The 22,685-nt window shown below is 41.3% G+C and overlaps 2 protein-coding genes across 4 annotated transcripts in view; both read left to right on the top strand.

Moving 5' to 3' along the window:
* LOC111231854 (receptor-type tyrosine-protein phosphatase F-like) overlaps positions 1–8,049 on the top strand; it is a 114,333-nt gene extending 106,284 nt beyond the window's left edge. Inside the window, exons 12-13 of one of the 2 annotated variants that reach the window (XM_022759111.1) lie at positions 5,696–5,793; positions 7,824–8,049. In XM_022759111.1, coding sequence (XP_022614832.1) covers positions 5,696–5,793; positions 7,824–8,006 — 281 coding nt within the window. In that variant the 3' untranslated portion in view covers positions 8,007–8,049. Of the gene's footprint in view, positions 1–5,683; positions 5,794–7,823 lie in introns of both variants that reach the window. The other variant, XM_022759109.1, reaches the window with a different exon arrangement.
* A 2,953-nt stretch (positions 8,050–11,002) lies between these two features.
* LOC111231856 (receptor-type tyrosine-protein phosphatase F-like) overlaps positions 11,003–22,685 on the top strand; it is a 76,602-nt gene continuing 64,919 nt past the window's right edge. For both annotated transcript variants that reach the window (XM_022759113.1, XM_022759112.1), the window contains exons 1-2: positions 11,003–11,069; positions 19,765–19,977. In XM_022759113.1, coding sequence (XP_022614834.1) covers positions 11,055–11,069; positions 19,765–19,977 — 228 coding nt within the window. In that variant the 5' untranslated portion in view covers positions 11,003–11,054. The remainder of the gene's footprint in view (positions 11,070–19,764; positions 19,978–22,685) is intronic.

The raw sequence follows: 22,685 nt of genomic DNA, 5'->3' as shown, positions 1-22,685 counted from the left end.
TGACCAAATCTAACTCAAATCGTATGCAAAGGTGCACCTAAGTATCGCGTACCAAAACCACGCACTAAGACCCCGGAATCTGCAGCAGACTTTGCAACCACTGGCAACACGTCTCTTAAAATTAAAATATGTATGAGACTCAAATTTTTTGGACTTACGAAACTTCTGGCCATAAGCCTTCGGCACCAGCTCATATTGTTCAAAATACCAGCTTTAACCTTCCCATAATCTGAACTACTCTCTGGGGACAACACTGCGTAAACCTCCTGAGCGACACGCCTAATATGTGGATAAATATCTCATTCCGGAAGACTGGAATGAGTTGAATACTTCTACTCACATCAAAACCATTGCTCACGTGAAGGCTGCAGAGCCTGAGGAGACATTGCACCAAGTTCCAATTCTGTCAAATGCAACACATTAACCTTCCTCAGTCTTCCTCAACTCAATATTGCAATCAATTTCCTTCTCCCTCAGATCTCACTTATGCAACTCCAACTCAAGCTCTTTCAGCTTCACCTGATAGGATGATTCACCTGTTTCTTGTCTTGTTTACTAATGGGAATGACAAACCTCTCTGCAATGACCTTAAGATTGTCCTTAGTGCATGCCTCCAACTTATCACAAGTTAGACGAGATAAAAAGCCTTCCAGGTCAAAATCCATCATAGCGCACCAGAAAAACAGCAACACAGAATCCGACATTAACAGAGCAACTCCCAACACTAAAACAGCAAAACTTACCTAACTACAACTTGGAACAGCACCCACAAAAAATGCAGCAACCAAAGTGTTACAATGTTGCCCAATATAACATGCAAGCATTTCACTATACATCCAAATGCCCGCCAACAATTCCTTGTGTAACTAGTGTTATTGTAAACAAAAACAACAGGGCCTACTGCACAACCGAAGTGCTACAAATTCCAAGCAACAAGCACAGATTAACCGAGAACAAACAAAGCCACTGCGCAAACAAAGTGCTACGGGAAACAAAGTCACACACAGTCAGCATAAGAGGACACACCACCTAATATACCACCCGTAACAGGCAGCACACCACCACAAACTCGATTAACAATAGCCCAAAACACACCGCTCAAAAGTAGTAAAACTACATCACCAAAACAATGTTTGACGAGCCCCCAAATGTTACGGCCACACCAAGACATATTGCTTGAACCTGTGTGCAGCAACATGAATGCAACATTCAATGAACAAAAGTGTTGTTTATTTTTCAACAGAAAAACAAATATTAACCAAAACCACAAAGACTTTGGAGGTTGGCCAAAAGGAACAAAAGAATGGGGGAAGTCTGGGCCAGCCACGCAATGGACTGTAGTACCCAGAACATTCCCCCCTTAAACTAACCCAACATAAAATAACCACTAGACTTACAAGCAAAAACCAAAAACGTGACTACCAAACCTCCAACCTCAAACCTCAAAAGAAACCAGGAAATCAAAGAGCTGCTTGATGTGCTAGAGAGAGATCACTCTGCTCCAAACTCCCTTAAATAGGCTGCAGTGGGCAGGGCCACACTCAGTGGGGATGAGGAGCACCTGAGGAGAGAGGGGATAAAAACACAAGGGGGGGCGGGTAACAATCATAAATAACGAAAGATACAGTCGCAGGAAGGTAGCCACCATGTAAGTGAACTGAAAATTCACTAATCTTGCTGTACAAACATATATGATGTAAAATGTAGTTATAAGGGTACTTTAGATGTAATTCCCTGTTCACATTATAACTTCTAGGCCTGCAGATGGTCATCTTCTGCATCTCATGAGAAAGGACAGCTTTTAATATTTCCTGTATGTGTATATGTTTGTATTTCTAGGCCTTTGAAGAAGATTGTGTTCTCATTTTTATTTTTTAATTGTGAAGCACTTTGAAACTGGTGTTTTGAAAAGTGCTATATAAATGACATTTATTATTAGTACAATTATAAAGTTTATTATTATTAGTATTATTAGTAGTATTATTATTATTCTCAGACAACATAGAAATCTTTAAGGCACTTTTATGTATCAATTTTTACTCATTGAGAGCTTTCCTTGACATTATGAAAAAGATGAAAAAAAATGCACCACTGCTGGGTATTGAACATGTGCCTGTGTGATCAAGAGTAATTGATCATGTGCACCTGTCTAGTCCACTGAGCCACTCAGGTACTTTGATAATCAGGTAGGCCAGGAATTCATTAGTGAATATGGTATGAATAGTGTTAAAAATGACATACAGTATTTACAGACATGTAATATCTGTAACGATATAAAGTAAGGCTGGACCCAAATGCAGCCAACACAAAGGAGGCAGTGAAAAATGTTTAATAAACAGAAGAACATACAAAAACTGGTGAACAAACCGAACAGGAAGCAGAAGCAAGAGTAAACACAGGGAACTTCAACAGGTAACACAGGGGACTTCAAACAGGAACCAGAAGCACAAGGTAACACAAGGAATTTGAATCGGCAACACAGGGGACATAAACAGACAAACTGACCAAACTAATACACATAACACAAAAGTTGAAAACATAAATTGTCCATCATGGCAACCTGGGACTGTGGCTTGGGCTGGAACCTGGAGACCCAGGGCTGGTCCTGCAGCTGAGGCTGCTTTGGGAACCAGCATCTCCATGACCTGCATTTCTTGCCAGGGGCTCTGACCCCTAGATACCTCCCAGGAAAGGCTAGCCGGGTTCCCCAAAAAGGAGACGGCTCAGGGTCCTCCAGATTCAAATCTGACGTGGGTCAGCCAAGGTGGGGGGGTCTGACAACCGATGGGAGTGCTGGCTGGGAAGATTTAGGCTTGCTGTAAGGCAACCTCAAAAAAGCTGGCTACGAAGCTGGCGTAGGCTGCTGGGTCCATTTTTTGGTCGGTTCGTACTGTCACGATATTAAGTAAGGTTGGACCTAAATGCAGCCAAGACAAGGGAGACAGTGAAAAATGTTTAATAAACAGAAGAACCTACAAAAACTGGTGAACTAACCAAACAGGAAGCAGAAGCATGGGGAAACACAGGGAACTTCAACAGATAAACACAGGGGACATGAACAGGAACCAAAAGCACGAGGTAACACAAGGAACAAGAACAGCAAGCTAAAGCACAAAGTAACACTGGGGAGTTAAACAGGAAGCTGAAGCACAAGGAAACACAGGGGACTTCAAACAGAAACCAGAAGCACAAGGTAACACAAGGAACTTGGACTGGTAACACAGGGGACATGAGCAGACTAACTGACCAAACTAATACACATAACACAAAAGCTGAAAACATGAATTGTCCATCATGGCAACCCATGACAATATCATCACAACTGTCATTTTTAGGCATAACTACTTTTCTCTTTTCTCCATCTCTATTAGTAGCTTTTATATAGCCGTTACACTCACACACGCACACACACACAGTCAATCAACACAAAAGTATTCAATTCTCAATCTCTCATCCAACAATCCTCTGTTTCTAACTTTGTGGATCAGCGGTGGTGCTGGCCCTGTTCTCATGTGTTCACAGGGGCTGCCCTAGAGGTACTCGGGGATAGGTACTACATGGGGATTGGGGGCTGGTGTTGCGTGGGTCCCATCATAAATAACAGCAGGGGTGTTGTTAGGATGACCCTCTTCCCCTGGATCTCAGGGTTACCCACCAAAACTCCCACCTGTCACAACTGAACTAAGACTTGAACCCAAATGCACGACTCCAAGATAAAGTACCAATCAACAATATTTTAATAACAAAGTAGCAAAGGAAAATCACTCTAACAGAGGAATATATATTCAAAGTACCCAAATAAAAATCACTCTTTCGAGGAAAACCAACAAAAAATTCAGGATACAGGTAAAGACAAAGTATCAAAATAATGTACAGCAAGACTATGGCAAAACGTAACATCAAATTCAAAACCTGGCATGGGATAACATGGGTGGCGTGGTTCTCCGGCGACAAGACGAACTGGCACAGGACAAAGGGAAACGCAGACTATATACACACACAAGGTAATGGGAAACAGGTGGAAACAATCAGGGCGGGGCAGACAATCAGACCAGTGGGAAACACACAAGGGAAGGAGGAAGTTACCTGAAACGAGAGGAGAGTTAGGTTTTCAAAATAAAACGAAAAGTCACGAGACACACAAAACTAAACATAACTTAACGTCTCTTCATGGACATGACACCACCCCCCACCACAATCAACCAACCAGGTTGAGCAATACCCCTCCTGAAAAAGGAGGAAGAAAAAAATACAAAACAAAAAAACATTTAAAAAACCCAACCCAATCCTCATCCACAATCCAATCAACAGACATACACACACACACCACATACACAAGCTCCTTCTTTTTCCCTTTTTTCTTTCTTCTTTATGTTATAATGATGAGCGTATACAAGCTGATGGTGAGTGTTTATGTGTTCTCATCATACATGCAAAACCATTCTATCTATTCTGTCTCACACACACACACACACAAACACACATACACATTCACACACCCACACACAAGTGTTTTATTTTATTTTTTCTTATTTAGTTTTTTTCTTATTATTTTTCTTTGTTGTTTTCTCACATGTTTGTTGTAACCTCTATATGTTTGGTTCAATCTTTTTCACTATTACACTTGGAATCACAAATAAAGGAAAAGAAAACAAAAGAAATGCCTTTCTGCTGTGAAAATCAGACCGAACACATCTGGACACATTGTAGTTCGATGGTAAGAACTTAGTTTAATTATGTATTGTACCATGTTAGTTCAGTGCTAACTTGCGTCATTGTATGGGAAACAGACCCCGGGAGGTCATAGGTTCGAAAACTGAAAGAAGTCTGCTGCAAAGATTTTTTTTTTTTTTAAAAAGTTGCTTTAAAATATTTTCACTTAGCTTTTCACTGCCCTGGAGCAATAGCTGCAAATATTTATAAATATGACTGCAAGTGGAAAAAAATGGAAAACCTACTGTAATTATCCTATTGATATGACAAATAAAATATTTTGATCTCCAGATGAAACAAAGTTAATATGATACCATGTGATATTACTGTTCAGCTTCTCTTAATCTGTGAAAAATAGCTTTCTAGTGATATTTAGAAAAACACAGAACACTAATTACTGTTAAATTCTGACTGGGCCTGTTATCATGTCTGAAAATTTAAATAATCACTGAAGTTTCTGCTACTGTGCCATCTGGGAGTAAAATTACCCAAAGCCCATCTCTCAAATCAGAGACTATCATTGAGCACACATCATTCCTGCTGCTGCACTTGTTCCTGATGACTATAGGTATATCAGCTCCACAGAAAAGATACAACATTCTACAAGTTGTTGTGGGAAACTCATGGAACACACAAACGATACATCAAAAACTGGACTTTCTCATCCACTGCAGGAGAGTGGTTTAGGGAAGCAGCTTTGTCAGAGAGGCAGAGAAGTCAAGCAGGGTTTATACTCTGTCCAAGCTGCATCAGATCATCAGATAGCTTTAGAAACCCCGTCCCTCCACATACCAGATTATTTCTGTTACTTTGATTAATAAGACATTCTGAATAATATTAGTGTTGAGTGTAAAAAATCTTATTTTTGTTGACATAAACCATAATTTTCTTGCTTTTGTGCACCAATTCATCAACTTTGAAACATCTCAATTACATCCACAATCAAATTAACCACTTAATAATCATCCAGACCTTCCCCCAGTGTTCACCAAGAACTTTGGTGTGAAGGCTGTGATGAAAACCTCAGTCCTGCTGACCTGGGAAGTGCCAGAAACCTACAAATCTCAAGTGCCTCTTAAGGTAAGATAAGCCCACAGTTCAACCCAGACATCAGCTGCATCACTCACACAGACATTAGACACTCAGTTTAACTGAGAGAGGTTATTAACTGATAAGTTAGAACTTAGTAGTCAGTGCTCATTTAATCATTCATGAGTTGTAATTTACTGTTGGGTATGAAATCAATTGTGACTGACCCTTCTGTATAGTAGAGACTGTATGTGCAGGCAGGAAGTGGCACCTTTTACACAATATAATCAAAATACTATAATAAGAAAAAATACTTTTTTACATTTCAACTACAATAACCAAACAAAATACTAACTTTATGAAACTTTTTACAGCATTGGCATCCTTACAAGAAGAGCTGCTCCATAAAGCAAAAAGAAAATCAATTCCCCCCATATTAAATTTTGCCTCTAACTGTACTTTATGACTGGCCATTTATAAGGGACCTGTCTGTCTTGTCATTCAGCATGTGGTACTATGTAGCTCTGTATATATAATATTACTAAATAATAGTAAGCAACTAATCAAATTTTATTTATTTAGCACCTTGTAATGCATATCTGCCATCAAAAGCAGAGAGTACTGTCAAGGTCACAAAGTTTGGTGCAAGTAGAAAAGTGAATTGAAGCTACAAATAACAATGATATCATATTCAGTAAAGGTAACGATAGCACTGGCCTAATATGACGGCTGTTGTACAGCTAAAGCAAACCTACTCACAAACATTGAAGGAATTCTTCAATATTTTTCGAAAAAATATTGTGTCTTGTGTCATGTGCATTTGGTATGGGTTTAGGTTAGCTAAAGACTGGAAGCAGGATGAAACAGGTATCCTGGCTGTGTGAACAAATATACTAACCAAAACTGAAAGCTTTTTGGGCAACCCTGTCTGCCAGAATTTATATACAGCTAAACTGCAACAGCAAATGTTTTGGGTGGATGGTGAACATGTAAAGTGCTTGACAGTCACAGTGACCAGGGTTGCAACAGCAACAGCACTTTGGTTAAGGTCAGGGAAAAGATGATGGTTTTGGTTAAATGTAGATAAACAGATTGTTTCTAAAGTAACTGTGAACTTTTTCTGTATTAACCCAGACCAGTGCTGTAACAGTCTAAACAGAACCATAAATCTGTTTAATGATGCTGGAGTCACTACAGGTGGAGATTGTACTGCAAGATCACATATTATGGTGAAACATTAAGTAAATGTAATTCAGTTGCAGTTATGTTTCCAAGAAATGTATTTGTTGTTGCAGTTTAGTTGAATATAACCGTAATTTCTAGGAAGTGATGTCATTTTATATTCAAATGGTCAAAGGTCAATTTCACTGTTACATCATAATGTTCTGCAAAAACATTTCTCAGGAAAGAGAGATTGAGACCATATTAACTGCAACTTGGCTGGTTGGCGAAGGCAAACAACGCCTAGTAAGTCTAGTTTTATAGCGAATTTGGTACTGGAACATTTTCTTGGCAAACAACATCCTGAGCAGTGACTGTGAGCAACTCCCAGAAGTCTTACTGTCACAGTGAGGTTGCTGGGTTTAGTATTTCCCACATTGTTGAATATCCCTGTAAGATCAGAGGGTACAATGCAAAGAGGGAAAAATCATCAATTACACTGATGATATTCAGCTTTTATAATACATGTTGCTAAGGTAAAAATAATTCATTGTAATATAATTTTATCACTCCGTCCAGAGAAAAAAAAGAAAATAAGTCTAAGAATCAGTTACAGGGGCGTTGTGTGGCGTAGTGGTCTAAGCAGACACCCCATGTGTAGAGGCTACAGTCCTCGCTGCAGTTGGCCCCGATTCGAGTCCCGCATCGGACAGCCTTTGCTGCATGTCATTCCCCCTCTCTCTGCCTCCCCATTTCCTGTCTCTCTCTACTGCACTATCAAATAAAGGCATAAAAAGCCCAAAAAATATATATATATATATACTTTAAGAATCAGTTACAATTCTCATCATAGACAATCAGTGATTATCTATGCAATTAAACTGTATCTGTGTTAGTAAGAAACTTCATCTTGGCTTCAGATCCTGTACAACCAGCAGAGTGTGGAGGTTCAAGGCAACCTGAAGAGGAAGCTAATCACACAACTGCAACCAGATACTGATTATTCTTTTGTGCTGATGAGCCGGGGGAACAGTGCTGGCGGCCTCCAGCAGCAGGTTTCCATTCGAACAGCTCCAGACCTGCTGAAGATGAAACCTGTTTGATACCAACACGATGAGGAGGGTGGTAAAGTGACCATCAGTCTGCCCAGGGTCCCTGATGGAGCCCCTATCAGGTCTGTTTCGTCTGTATGTCTGAGGGGAAATCATACAAAAAAAGGATGATTTGTGATTTCAGCAATGGCTCTGAAGTATCTTCTCTCCTCTCTCTCAGTTTGAGTGTTCAGTTAGAGTGACAGAAAGTAATTAAGACTGGCTTTATATGAAAGCAAATAATAGCTGTAATGATACGGGAGTGTGAAATTTAAACACCAGTAAATTCTTAAAGTTGAAATATAGGTATTACTCAATTAAAAGCTTTGAGATATTTTACTTTGAAATCCCCATTCTGCATATATTTATTTATTTATTTGATATCCCTTCTTTAAAGTTTCAATTCGGTAAACAATTAAATTTTTTGTTGTTTTTTCTCACCATGCTGCAACAAGTTCCACAGGGTATGAATTGATTGGACTGGTTTGTCTCAGCCAGTTGCTCAGTTCATGGTAAACTAAGATAATCAGTTAGACTTACATCCTGACAGCTTTCATTTTAGCTTTTCCTAACAATTCACTATTAGCTCATGATGTTGTGTAAAAGATACTGGGAGCCAGCAGACAAAATAGATGAAAATATCTCTTTTCTGTTTGTTGCTTGTTTGCTAAAGTTCTTATTGGCCTTTTACTTTTTATTGCACTTAGAGTGATAGTTCAGTGATAGTTGTCATCAACTCGAGTAATCTTTGAGTTATCTTTACTTCACCTCGTCACCTGGTTCTGTGTCCAGATCTTCTGCTGTTCACACTAATCACGACATTTAACCAATTAAAAATAAATATATAGATGAGTAATTTGTTCTATGCTTGCAGCCTATATATGCCAAAAGGTAAATATGCCAAGATACCAGTCCAGGGCCTGGTGGTAGGGGACCACTGTGCTGGAAGATTGTCACATTTTTATTTTTTCTTCAGTATGGAAGTATGAAGTACCTTTAATGGCTGTTGCCTGAGTTTCAACAGCCATTAGAGGTCCGGTTTATTTACTTCTTGTTCTGTTCCAGTTGTTCCATTATATGCTGCAACAGATAGTTCTTTTAGGTCAGAGTAGTTTTAAGAAAACAAAACATTCAGTCCCTACAATGCAATGATTACAATCCATAATCACATGACCATTTTAACAGTAACCTCACTGCCACTCCCTAGCACTTGTCTAATACCAGAAAGCAATTTATTTAAGGGTTGAGCTTTAAACAACAATTAATCAGCCAAGAAAATCCCAGTGCAGAGGCTGCATTTTAGTACAAAGTTATTTTTTATTACCCAGCTCAGTCAAGAAGACAGGCACTGTAAAAATATTTGGCCTTAATTGTGTTTCAAGTGTTTGTTTCTCTGTAGAAATTACCCACAAGTAAGCTGTAATAAGAGAAGCAGGCAGATGGAGAAAAACAAGTAATACAATCTCTACACTACCCATGTAAAAAAGTTTTAGAACACTCAAGCAGCTTAATGACAAGTTTTGAGACAATTGTTTAGCTCTGCAGATGGATGAAGTGACTGACAGTAACAAAGACTGTTTATAGATAACATACATCAGATTCATCGATGCAGACGATTTGAGGGAGGATTTGCTTGCAAACATGTAACAAACAGAGTCACTGCAGAAGAACTGTTCAAAATCATTTACATTTACTTGATGATCTGAACTGGGAGGACTATGACCGATGGGGCTCAAACAATGGCTGGGAAACAAGGGGGGCTGCGAGTTCTAGTCAAGCGCCTTTCCCCCAATGAGTAGTGGACAAATTGTATGGTACACCGAAACAGCTGAGTCTCAAGCTGAATGATGTAATGACAGACATCCAAAAGCCTCGATTTTTCCCATACTGTGCGAGGAAAAGGGACCTGATCTCATATTTGTTTTGTTTCCCAGCAAGCCCGGATATCAAATGGGAAGGTTTTATCTAGGGTGTTCAACAATTTTAAAAATAACAACTTCCTCATGAAACTCAGCGACATGTTTCAGAAAGTCAATGAACTACATCTGCAGATGAAGGGCACCAACACACATCTTCCACAGCTGGCAGAAAAAATCACATCATTCACAAGAAAACTGGAGATGTGGGAGCAGCAAGTGAAAGAGAGGAATATTGATTAATTTGAGAGCCTGAAATCATTCATCAAGGTCAACAAGCTGCTGAACACAGTGGTCCCATCTATGAAAACTCCTATCTCTGCCTTGAAAAAAAATTTCCAGAGGTATTTTTCAGTGCATCATTCTGTACAATATGACTGGATCCGAGACCCTTCAGTGCAATAACAGTTGCTGACTTCAGCACTGCAGGAGAGGAACAGTTCATGGATGACATCCTCTGATTCAATAATGATGCTGCAGTTTAAGTCCAAGACATTGGCTGCATTTTGGATTGGAGTGGAATACGACTACCCACAGCAAGGCATGAGAGCCCTGATCACACTCCTTGCTTTTGCCACATCCTGTGTTAAATAGTTTTAGTTTTTTTTGCAGTTGCCTCAATTAAGAACAAAGCTGGACATTGAAAATGAGCTAAGAGTGGAAGTCTCACAGCTGCATCCCCAATTTGAGAATATTTGCAACACCAAGCCAACCCATACCAGTCACTAAGATTCAGAGTCATCAAGATTATAGGACTAGAGGTAGAATTCTTGTAAAGAAAATGTTCAGGTTTCGTTTATTCTCAGGAGTTGGTAAGCTTACAATATTTGTGCAATTCCAGGCAGTTTTGAAAAAGATGCCTGCTGCAGTGTCACGTTTAATTTTCTTCCACTCAAAAAGTTTCAGTAAGATGTGACACACTGAAGTTGCAGTTTGGTGTTAATTACAGTCAGTGCAAACACTACATTAGCAGTAGATGACTGAAATATTAAATAGCATGTATGAATGTATGTTATGTGTCTATGTATACATGGAATAAGGGTGTGTGATGCAGTTGTGCTTTTGTGTTTGATTCAGGTGGTGCTACATAGTGGTTGTCCTTGTCACCCTGGCTTCTCTGAGCAGATGGCAGAATCCTGAAGACATGGACATAAATGAGGTGAGTGGTGGTTTTGGTCAGTACCACAATGATGGCAAAGATATTTTCTTATTTCTAGACATGGTGATCTTCTCCAGCCATTCCCAGTTGCCTACCTCAGAATCAGGTTCACAGACCCATGTTAATAGATACTTTGCATGGTATGCAAGATACTGAAATACTGTACATTTTGGCGCCCCCCCCCCCCCCCCCCCCCAAATCTGTATATGATTAATTACATGTAAACAATTCTGGGCTTTTTTTTATTCCATAGGAATCAAATAAAATTGGAAATTGGAATTGAAAAAATGTCTACAAATGAGATTTGGTAATTAAATATGACTATATTTCGACATCAACCCAGTCATGAGCAGAGTGTTAAGACTGGCCTACTGTGAGTTGCGCTGTAGCTGAGGACCCTTGGCTGGAACCCAGGTGGCTGTGGTTGCCATGGTAACCCTGGAGACGCAGGATCTAGGTGGATTCTCCTGGAGGACGTGTCCCGTTATCACGGTGATGGATTCTGCCGGTGTCTCAGCGGTTCAGCTCTGGTGGAGTTTGCCAGGAGACTTTCTGTCTCGGGCACTCTTGATTTCTGGTTGGCTTCTCTGCAGGCGGTTGTGCATGGGCAGATGTGTTATCTGCTGGCGATTCTTGTGGGTTGATGCAAAATAAACTCTAACACTTCACTTTGGCTGGATAACTTTAGAAGAGACTTGCGTTGACCAGATGACTCTAAAGTTGTCAAAAATCATTAAAAAAGAAAACTTGATTATAATTAAAAGTTACAAAGTTACTGTAAGGCACTTCTGTTGTTTTGGTTCAGTTGGTCTTGAGTTGGCTTATAAAAATAAAAGATAGCGGTGTAGACAAAATAATGTTACTTGGAGCCTGTGGCAAAGAAATAATAAAGGTGGCTAGCAGCTTAGAGCTAAGAGTTTACATAGCTACAGAGCCAGGCTTTGAGCTGGGACTCTGAACTTTGAGCTCTCAGCTTCTAGTATCTACATCGTTTTTCTAGCTCTAGCTTTCTGCTTCTAGCATTGTTTCTCTCTTCTCTTCTCTTGTCTTAGCTTTTAGCAATATGTGAATTGATCGCAACTGTTTTATCCTCTGGGGACTGGCGCACGTTTCAGGGGCGTCACCCATCTTCTCCTTTATTTCAACTTGGAGAAGAGAATAATTTTCCACGGAACTTTTGAATAGTTTAATTCTAGAGTTTACCTATAAACTCGCACATCCATCTCCACCATGACCATAAAACATTAAAAGAAATAACATATAAACCTAATGGCACTAATAATGACGGACAGGATTAATACAAGTGTGGATTTCATATGACATCCTTCAAACCTGGAATTAATCATAATATAAGTGGTTAACTGATCAAACAACAATATAAACATTTCTTAAAGCTAATAGTCTATAAATGTGGATTACACAGCAGTTCTTTAACTGTAATAATAATAATATGGCCATTCTGGATGTCATATAGTGTGATAGCTTGTGTGAAGGATGCTGACAGTATGGTCACATGAAGGACATTGTCTTAAAGTCTACATGTTACATTTCAAACATTTTATAGGAAAGAACTTTGGAATTGAACTATTACATAGAAACATCTCATGAGTTACAGAACAGTTAATATTTAATTTTATATTCTTCCTCAGATCTGTGTCTGTGAAGAGTGTTCTGCTGGTCATTACCCAGGATTGGAATATGGGTTGTAGTTTATGACTCTTATCTAGAGAGGGACAGAGGAAGGGAGGATGGTGTGTGTGTGCATGTGTGTTTGTTCATACATGGCACAGAGAGGCCATGATTCACACCTTAGTGATTTCAGTCCTTTTTTGTGTTATTTGTCCTATATAAGAAACAATCAAATATTATTAGACAGAGTCTTATTGTTACAAACTGGAGATTTTGCCTATATTCTCCAGTTGCCTGGTGTCCATTGGTTGATCCTCTGGAACTGACCCTTTGACCCATGGTCTGGTTCTGTGTCTCTCTGGCATGCTAAAAGCAAGGGCTGAGAGAGAAAGGTCCTTTGTCTTTGTTTCCTATCAACTTGATAGTTTGATGGTGGGAAGAGTAACAAAATGTCAATTGTGGGTATGTAACTCTACATGTCCTTACAATTAACTTTTTTAATGGCTTGTGACTGATGCCAGGCGAGGTATGTATGCTACACATTTAAAAAGGGGCGCCTATTAGATCAGATTTAAATGTGTAGGAGTTAATAGGAATTGCCTCACTCCAATCCCAGTTGATCTGGTAAGCAGAGAGACTGCCAAATAACAAGGTAAAAAAAATATCATTGGCATACATATTCAATTTTAAATTGCGTCCATGGAAGTTCACACTGTGTATGTCATTAATGGAGTGGAGTAGGGGGCTGACCAGACAACCCTGCCACTGCCTTATTGTAGAGGAAAGGGTTTTGAGACTAATCCACTTGTTCTAACAGAGGAAGATGGGGCACCATACAAAGCTTGTACCCAGCTAATGAACGTAAGACCAAAACCACATTTTTTAAATTTATGATAAATAGCACCATTCTATATGGTCGATGTGACAACAAATGTGATTTTCACTGGACCCACGTGCAGAAGAAGACAGAGGTTATATTGCAAAGACAGGTTGATGGTGCAATATTGTTATTTAGGGAGAGTCCATAGTTTGGAAGGAAAAATCCAGCCACAAGGTAATGCCGGTGAAGAATCTGAGCTATTAGCCTGCTCTGCTTCTTTCCTGCTGCGGTGGGGATTTTCTACTCACCCCGCCTCCGTCTCACTCTCCACCCCGCCACACCTTCTCATCAGCCTCACCGTCCTCACCTGTTGCTCCCAGCTGCGCTCCATCTCTAATCAAGCCAGTATTTTAGCAGCCTCGGTTCACTCACTCATCACCAGATTGTCTTCGCTCTCGTGCATGACCTTCCAGCACTCTTTCTCAGACTGATTTCTTGGTTTCGACTCGGCTTGACTCTGACCACCTCTCCTCATCTCTGCCCCAATAAACCCAACAGCCTTCTGTCCCTGACTACGAGTTTTGCCTGTGCTCTTCCTGTTTCTCATCTGCCTGTGGCTGTGTGGCATTTGACTGCTTCAGCTCACTCGAGTGCCATTCCACTTGCCGTCATCAGAGACTCCACATCTCCATGTGAGTGCCTTTGGCGTTCCCTGTTCTGCTGGTTCTTCATCCTCTACCTGACCTCGACAACCCTTCTGCCTGCTCCCTCTAGGTTTGTCTGCTCCGCTGCCTGCCCGTCTGTCAGCGACTCTGCATCCTCATTGGTCAGGATTCCTGCCTGCCCCCCAACGGTGCCTTCGCCCTATCCACGTACTCTCAGTATTAGCGGCATTAGTAGGACAAATGCTGCAGCTAACGGCTGTCCTCACTCAGCCTGCTGCTCCCAGGCCCTCACCAGCTCCAACTGCACAGGAACCAGTTCCAGCTTCCCCGTCGCCCAGAGATGCCCCTGAGCCATTGGTGGGAACCCCAGAGCGCTATGATGGAGACCCAGAGACTTGTGGCCCCTTCCTAACGGTTCTTTGCTATTCTCGCTTCAGCCTTTCACCTTCACCGCTGAGGAGGTGAGGGTGGCCTTTAATCACTTGATGGTGCTGCGCCATCGATCTCCTGCCTGGCACGTCACCACCCAAGGGCTGTCTGTACTCTCTGTCTGCTCCAGAAAGGAAGGCCATGGAGATCTACCTTAATGACTCCCTGGCTGCAGGCATCATCTGCCCCTCTTCATGTCCGGCCAGGGCGGGTTTTTTTTTTTTTTTCATCAAAAAGAAAGATAAGACCCTAAGACCCTGCATCGACTACCGGGGTCTGAACGACATCACCATTATGAACCGGTACCCTCTGCCTCTCATCTCGTGAGCCTTCAAACTGCTTCAGGGTTCCACCATCTTCACCAAGCTTGACCATCACAACGCCTACCAACTTGTCCGCATCAGAGAGGGTGATGAGTGGAAGACAGCATTCAACACACCCACAGGGCATTACTAATATCTCATAATGCCCTTCAATCTCACCAACGCCCCTGCCATCTTCCAAGACCTGGTGAATGACGTGCTTCGAGACATGCTCAACTGCTTCGTCTTCGTCTACCTCGATGACATCCTCATCTTCTTCAAGACCCGGGTGGAACACATCCATCACTTCCAGTCAGTGTTCCAGCGTCTCCTCGAGAACTGTTCGTCAAAGCCAAGAAGTGTGATTTTCATGCTTCACCCATCTCCTTCCTGGGGAACATCGTGGCACAGGGCAGCATGCAGATGAAACCGGTAAAGGTCTCTGCTGTCACCTCCTGGCCCATTCCTGACTCCCACAAACAACTTCGTCCACAACTACAGCTCTGTGGCCGCCCCTCTCACTGCCCTCACCTCCTCCAAAATGCCCTTACAGTGGACCTATGCTGCCGATGAGGCCTTCAAGACCCTCAAGTCCAGATTCACCTCGGCACCCATCCTCCAGATGCCTGATCCCGAGCGCCAGTTCATGTTAAACATTAATACCATAGATCAAGTATATTTACCCCACAATATTATCAAAACTTACTTGACTTTATGTAGTCCGCGGGCTCAAATGTGTGGCTTCAATCCTCCAGGGTTCTAGAAATCATCTGTGCATGTTATGGAGGAATGTACAGTGCATGTAGGGGGTGTGGCCTCAATAGCCCAGCAGTAAGCAGTGTGCTGTGTGCATGTGATTGAGGAATAGCATAGATATTCAAGTGTACTTGCATTAAATCTGGTTCAATTTTGTAAATTTTCTGTTTATTCCCATTTATTCCCATATATTCCTGTTTATTACCATATATATTCCCATTCCCAAACTTTGAAAATTCCTGGAATTTTGCAACCCTACTTGTGCTTCAGTTTTCCCAAAGGATTCCACTTTGATTGATCACAAATGATTGTGTTTGAGCTGTCAAGACTGAAAAAAACTGTTGTATTTGTGGTCTAGTGCTATTTAAGTTTCTCCAGTGAGTTTAGTGGCAATTTCCCCTGCATGTCAGTGAATATTGATGAGTAGCATGTAAATACGACACTAACATAAGGTGGAGATTGGGAGCAGATGGCAGTGAAAGATGTCACACACACAGACTCACACATTTGGAAAGAATGGAAACAGCTGCTCTTCTGTAATGAACCCATGACCATCTGTACTTCCCCTGACGGTCACAACCTCAAATTCTTCAATTCCAGTCGTGTCTAATCAGAAAGTCTAGTATCTTCCAAAGTGCAATTTTCTGACAACTAGGACAGATGTTTCTTTTTTTTCATTTTCTTTTTTATCTATTTATTTCCAAGTAGAACATAACATTACTTTGTACATCCAGAGTGGGGAAGACATACAGTTGCATTCATGTTACAAGATACCAAAATAATAATAATAATAATAATAATAATAACTTTTAATTTTTAATTTTTTATTTTTAAGGACTTTTCAAGGTACCCAAGGTCGCTTTACAGAGTAAGAAGACACAAAGTAAATAAATAAAACAAATAAATGAAAACTAGACAAGACAGAATGAGGATGGCAATGATGGGAGGAGATTGTAGGAGATGAGTGAGCTAGAGGCCATAGGCCTTGGTGAACAGGTGGGTTTTCAACAGTTTTTTGTAAATGTCCAGAGATGAGGCTGTGCGGATCTCTGCTGGGAGAGAGTTCCAGAGTGTGGGGGATGCCACACTGAATGCTCTGTCACTGAAAGATTGGAGGCTGGTGTAGGGGGTGGAGAGCAGACCCGTGTCTAAGGACCATAGGTTCCGGTATGGGGTATAGGGGTGGAGGAGGTCAGACAGACAGGTACTGGGGGGGGGGCTAGACCATGGAGGGATTTTTAGGTGAGGGAGAGAATTTTGTACTGGATGCAGGATTTGACTGGAAGCCAGTGAAGTTGGATGAGGGTGGGGGTAATGTGATGCTAGGGCTTAGTGCGGGTGAGAACCCTGGCAGCTGAGTTTTGGACATACTGGAGCCTGTCCAGGGTTTTGCTGGGAACTCCTAATAGGACTTCATTGCAGTAATCCAGGCAATTGGTGATGAAGGCGTGGATGAGGGTCTCTGCTACAGAGCCAGACAGTAATAATAATAATAGTAATAAATTGAGAGATGCAGAGAAGCAGATTTGGTGATGGACTTGATATGTGCCTGGAATGAGAGAGTGGAGTCCACGATTACACCCAAGTTGCGGACTTCCAGGGGTGGGGTGATGGATCAGCCATCAATGTCCAGAAGTACTGTAAATCTCCAACCTTCTGGAGCAGGGCCTTGGGAGCCACAACCATGAGCTCTGTTTTATTGCTGTTGAGTTTGAGTAGGTTAGATGACATCCAGATTTTGATTTCATGCAGGCAGTTGACAAGTTATTGTGGGGGGAGCTGGGTGGAGGGTTTAGTGCTGAGATAAAGCTTTGTGTTGCCAGTATATGAATGGAAGCTGAAACTGTGGTGTCGGATGATATGACCAAGGGGGAGCATGTAGATGGTGAAGAGGAGGGATCCAAGCACAGAGCCTTGAGGCATATCGTGGTTGACTGTGGCAGAGATGGAGCTGAATCCTCCAATAATCCATTAGTCATTTTGATGAGGGTGGTCTCTGTGCTGTGGTGTGCTCTGAAGCCGGATTGAAAGGGTTCATAGAGCTCATGGGAGGACATGTGTTGATGGAGTTGGGCGGCCACTACTCTTTACAGGATTTTAGGATTTTCCAGGAAAAGAAGGTAGGAGATCAGCTGGTAGTTGTTGAGGTCATTGGGGTCCAGACCTGGCTTCTTGAGAATGGGAGTGATTGAGGCAATTTTCAAGCTGGAAGGTACCAAACCAGATTCCAAGGAGAAGTTGATGATGTCCACCATGAGGGGGCACAGAGCAGGTGCCTTGACCAAAGCTGTGGGCATGGAGTCCAGAGAGCAGGAGAGGGAAAACAGCAGGGGGAGCAATGCCCTGAAGCTGACGTGTGTGGAGGGCAAGTGCCAGAAGCTGCAGATGGATAGAGTCAACTTTTTCCTGGAAGAAGTCCAGAAACTTATAGCGGAGGTCAGGGGCACTCATAGGGTGGGGCTGGGGGGTGTGGGTCAAGGGGGCTAAGTAGCCGGTTTATGGTGGAGAAGAGCAACCTGGGGTGGCTTTGCTGGTTGCCAATGAGGGTGTAGTATTGTGTTTTGGCCTGGGAGAGAGCTGCTTTGTAGGACTTCACATGTTCTTTATAGGCCTCAAGGTGGACTGTGTGGCCAGATATCTTATAGAGCCTCTCCATGAGGTTCTGTGGTGAACCAGGGGGCAGGGCAGGAGTCCGGGTTTTGAGGGGGGCAGTCCATCCACCAAGGTGTTGGGGGATCCAACCCACCGCCACAACCCTTGGAGCGAAGCTTCTGTATGTACACAAAGCCTGATGGAGTGGCTTGATCAAGTGACATAAATTCCTGCTGATTTTGCCATGTCTCATTTAAGTACATTTTCAATGATGATGTCATGGATGAGTAGTGCTTTATTGTTAAGTGAGCGGGCATTCAGCAGCATGAATGTTGCACTGTAGACAATAGATACAGATACACAATAGATGCTGGGGCAGGTGGTGAGGACATAACAATACTGTCACAAACCAGAATTTACTAAAATTAAGAGATACCTATTTGTGTATCAAGATACTCCATTATACTTTTCTGTCAAGACTCAGTTGTAAGGAATTTCTATCATCTGGCAATCCTTATATACCTAAGCAAATTCAGTCTCATTATAGATTCTGAAAATTACTATCTATGACTATGTACACAAATTGGGGCTTTGATTTGACCATTGATGTAGATGCCTCAACTTTGACTTTTAACTATTTAACTGTAGTATTCAGACCACTGGAAGTTCTGTGCTCAGCAGAAAAACAACATCATGGATAGTATGCTCAGCTTTATCAGTTTTAATGACCCATTTTTATGTTATGTTAGACGCAAATGCAGAAGTACTGTGACAGTCATCAGTCTTGTGTAAAAGCTTTGTCTAACCTTAAATGATCCCTCTGGTTTATCACAACATATTTTTTTCATAGTTTTATGGAAAAAAAATATTGGTGGTAATAACTTTATACCTAACAACGTAAGTGCTTAGTTTTTGCTAAAAATACACTCCACATTACTTTGCAATCTTGACATTTTTGTTTTAGGGGCGATTTTATGCTGGGGCTATTTCTTGCTGAGCTAGGCTGACCACATCCTAACTCCCGCCTCACTTTTTGGCCTGAGACATGATATTGATAACACTATTCTTACCTTGTTCTTGGAAAGGACTTTAATGTGAAAATGTGTATTTCCCGAAATGTTGAACTGTTCCTTTAACTTTACCAATTGTTTTCACTGTTTAAAAATATATGTTTTCCTATGATTAGGACCAGGTAGTATGTTTCCAAACTTTGAAAGAAAGTTGTTGGACAGATGTGGAGGAATATAAAAGTCACAGATTATGGATAGGTTTGGCAACCATAAAGATACTTGGAAAAAAGATAAATAAATAAAACAGAAAATAAGTGTTTAAAGAAATAATGTGGGAAGTATATTTTACTGTCCCTTATTGTCTGTGTGGAGGTAAGCACAAACCAAAAAACATCTCCTACAGGGATCAATTTGTTCCGTCATGTGTTATTTTCCATGCCTCTTCGTGATATGTCCATTCCAGACTCTCTTACTGTGTCATCCCTCTGGCAGCTCCTGGAGGCCGGTGCTAACAGCAGTGTGCAGAGAAAGAGGAGACAGAGCCAGGACTTCCTGCAGCCCTACATCACTGCCAAACTGGAGGTTCTGCCTGAGATCTTCACTCTGGGTGATGAGAAGAAATACAATGGCTACTACAACAAACCCCTCCCTGGCCAGCAGCATTATCGCTGCTTTGTCCTGGCTGACCTGATGGACGACGAAGCTGTGAGTGACCTCTATGTATTTACAAGGATATGAGCATGTGTAATACCTTTAATACACTTTAGAGCTGCAACCCTTCCCCGCTAATGGTGTGTGCACGTGTATAGTCCTTAAAATTCTTTGAGCAGAGGATGGTATGTCTTTGGCCAGTTGGTAGGCAGTCACAAGGCCTAGATGGTTTGTAGTTCTATCACTATAAACTGTATATGTATTAATCTAATATCACATAAACTATCATTTTCAATCATCTTCAATCATCTTTTGTGTATTTCTTGAAAACACCCATTAAACATTCAACATTGCAGTAGGTGCTGATCAGACCCATATAATGTTAAGGAGGAATTTTGGACCATTCTTCCTTATAGAATTGCCCAGTGCCCTTTTTACGCCATACATAGTGCTGCATGTTTTTCCTAAAATCTTAAACTTAGTTTCATCAGTCCACTAAACATCATTGTTATAATATAATAATAAATATTCTCATGACAGTTCATTAGCAGCCATGTGGGAAATAATAACTGATGCAGAGAGCTGACCAACATTTCTTGCCTACCAGAGATTCATCTGCTCAGCCTGCAGTCAGATGATTTAAGGAATGCATAAAGTGTTGTGAATAGTGCTGTCAACGGTTGATCTAGCAGAAATGTTGATACAAAATCTTACTTAATTCATACAACATCTTTACAACAGTACCTGTTTATCCACATGCTGATAGAGGGATGCAGGGAGTACTAAGGGGTTTTTGTTATTTTCTCCATTATAATGTTATTGTGCACTTGATCATTGGTATCATACCAATTATTTTAAGTCACATACTCTACAACATTTTGATTACAGCTCGCTGCAATGTGAAAGAGAAGCAAAATTGAGCATTAGACTGGATTAAGCTTACAATTACAGTCTGCCATGTATGTAGCAGTGCAATGTCAGTAAAGCTGTGCTTGACTCCTTTTGCCATTTAATGAATCATAAAACTACACCAAAGGATGACAGAATGGCCATCCTCATACAGTGGTATGAGGATGAGTTTTCATAAAACTATGTAAAAACTTGATTTCTACTCTGTGGGTCACATTCTTGCAGCTTCAGTGTGAGTTTGTTGTGAATAGCAATGTTTTTCCTCCCTTCTATCTGTGAAACAAAAGAGTCCCAGGCTCTCAATGATACAAGTCATGTCCATGAGTCATCTGCAGGTGTATCTCTCAGGAAGTGAAGCCATTTTTTCCGTGGAGCATCAGGGCACCTTTATCTGGTCGATTAAGACACAAGCTACTGAAAACCCCATACAGGGCTCTTCTTTAAGGGTTGGGTTGAGGGGGTTAGGGTTGCTTTCCTAACCTTTTCCTATGAGAGCTTATCTAATAAGCCAAGTGTGTTAGCAATTATATAACCAACTTTTTAATAAACACATTAATCCTAGTAATGTACTTTCCACAACTGTGCCTTCTTAAACATCGCAAAAACATTATCTGACCAGTTTCAGTTTAATATTTAAATTGATGAAGATAAAACGTGATGATGATAATGATGCAAATTTGTGATGCTGACTTCCGGCGTAGCAGTCAGTGGGGTAAGACACACATTGAGGGAGCTCATGCAGAATTAGCCCACCTTAAAGGTTTTCGGCACCTTTTCATCGGCACTGTTTTGGCACAGTCAACGTAAGTTGATTGTTTGGCGATTTCCTGCATACACTGCATCTGCGGTTAGCTCAACATGGTCATGCTAAGGATAATAGGGTCTCAGAGAGACTTACCTAGCTAGGAAACTTCCTCCATGTTGGTAGAGGCTACAATAGGTGAGGCTTCTCTCCTCATTCCTCAGAGAGATTGCACAAATCTTCAAAACCGAGTTGAAAACTGCTTTGGGGGATGACTTATTATCTATCAAACTGTGCTCCAGGCCATAAAAAAAAGTTGGCTAACAGTATAGCAACAATTAAAACCTACTTTACCTGGCTAAAAGACAGTTCTGTCCACTTCTACAGTCTCTGTCCACTTCTACGGACAACATCACAGTGTTCCATGAAACAGTGGCACTTCACTCTGCGCAAATTGTCAAATTTGAAAAAAAATAAAGACTTGGAATCCCACTCACCACGCAATAATATTAGGATTGTGGGTATTCCCCAAGATGCCAGTCTCTACACTACTGCTACAGTGGCCACCCTGCTCAAAGAGGCTTTCCAGCTTGACACAGTAACCCAACTCAACGGAGCCCACCACACACTTCAGCCAAAGCCCAAATCGGGAGAACGTCCTTGTGCAGTTATAGCCAGATTACATTCCTACTCTGTGCTGACATTCTTCGGAAAATGAGGGGATCGAGGGAGATGAAGATTCAAGACATAAATATCTCCATATTTCTGGACCTCATGGCCAAAATAGCCCGTGAACTTGTAGCGTTCAATGATGTCCAACAGCAGCCCCAAGAGATTCCAGGTTTACACATTGGTCTACTGCAGCCAGGCCATCTACTAGTTACATACAAAGGTGAGGAAAAGGAGTTTGTCAGACAAGGCCAAGGCATTTATCAACTCTCTTAAGGCAGATGGGGACTAAGATTGTACCTCTTGATGATAATTGAGGTGTTGATCAGATAACTTTGTTGAGTTTGTAAAATTATTACACCATTTAAAATACACACAGGCAATATGGGACGATATAGTTTGTTACATGACACACTGAAAGTGTTTCCAAGTGGGTTAATTC

This window comes from Seriola dumerili, unplaced genomic scaffold (genome assembly GCF_002260705.1).
Source record: "Seriola dumerili isolate Sdu_G_001 unplaced genomic scaffold, Sdu_1.0 BDQW01000319.1, whole genome shotgun sequence".
NCBI classification, from domain to species: Eukaryota; Metazoa; Chordata; class Actinopteri; order Carangiformes; family Carangidae; genus Seriola; species Seriola dumerili.
The sequence above is the reverse complement of the archived record's forward strand: the minus strand, read 5'-3'. Positions and strand labels throughout refer to the sequence as shown.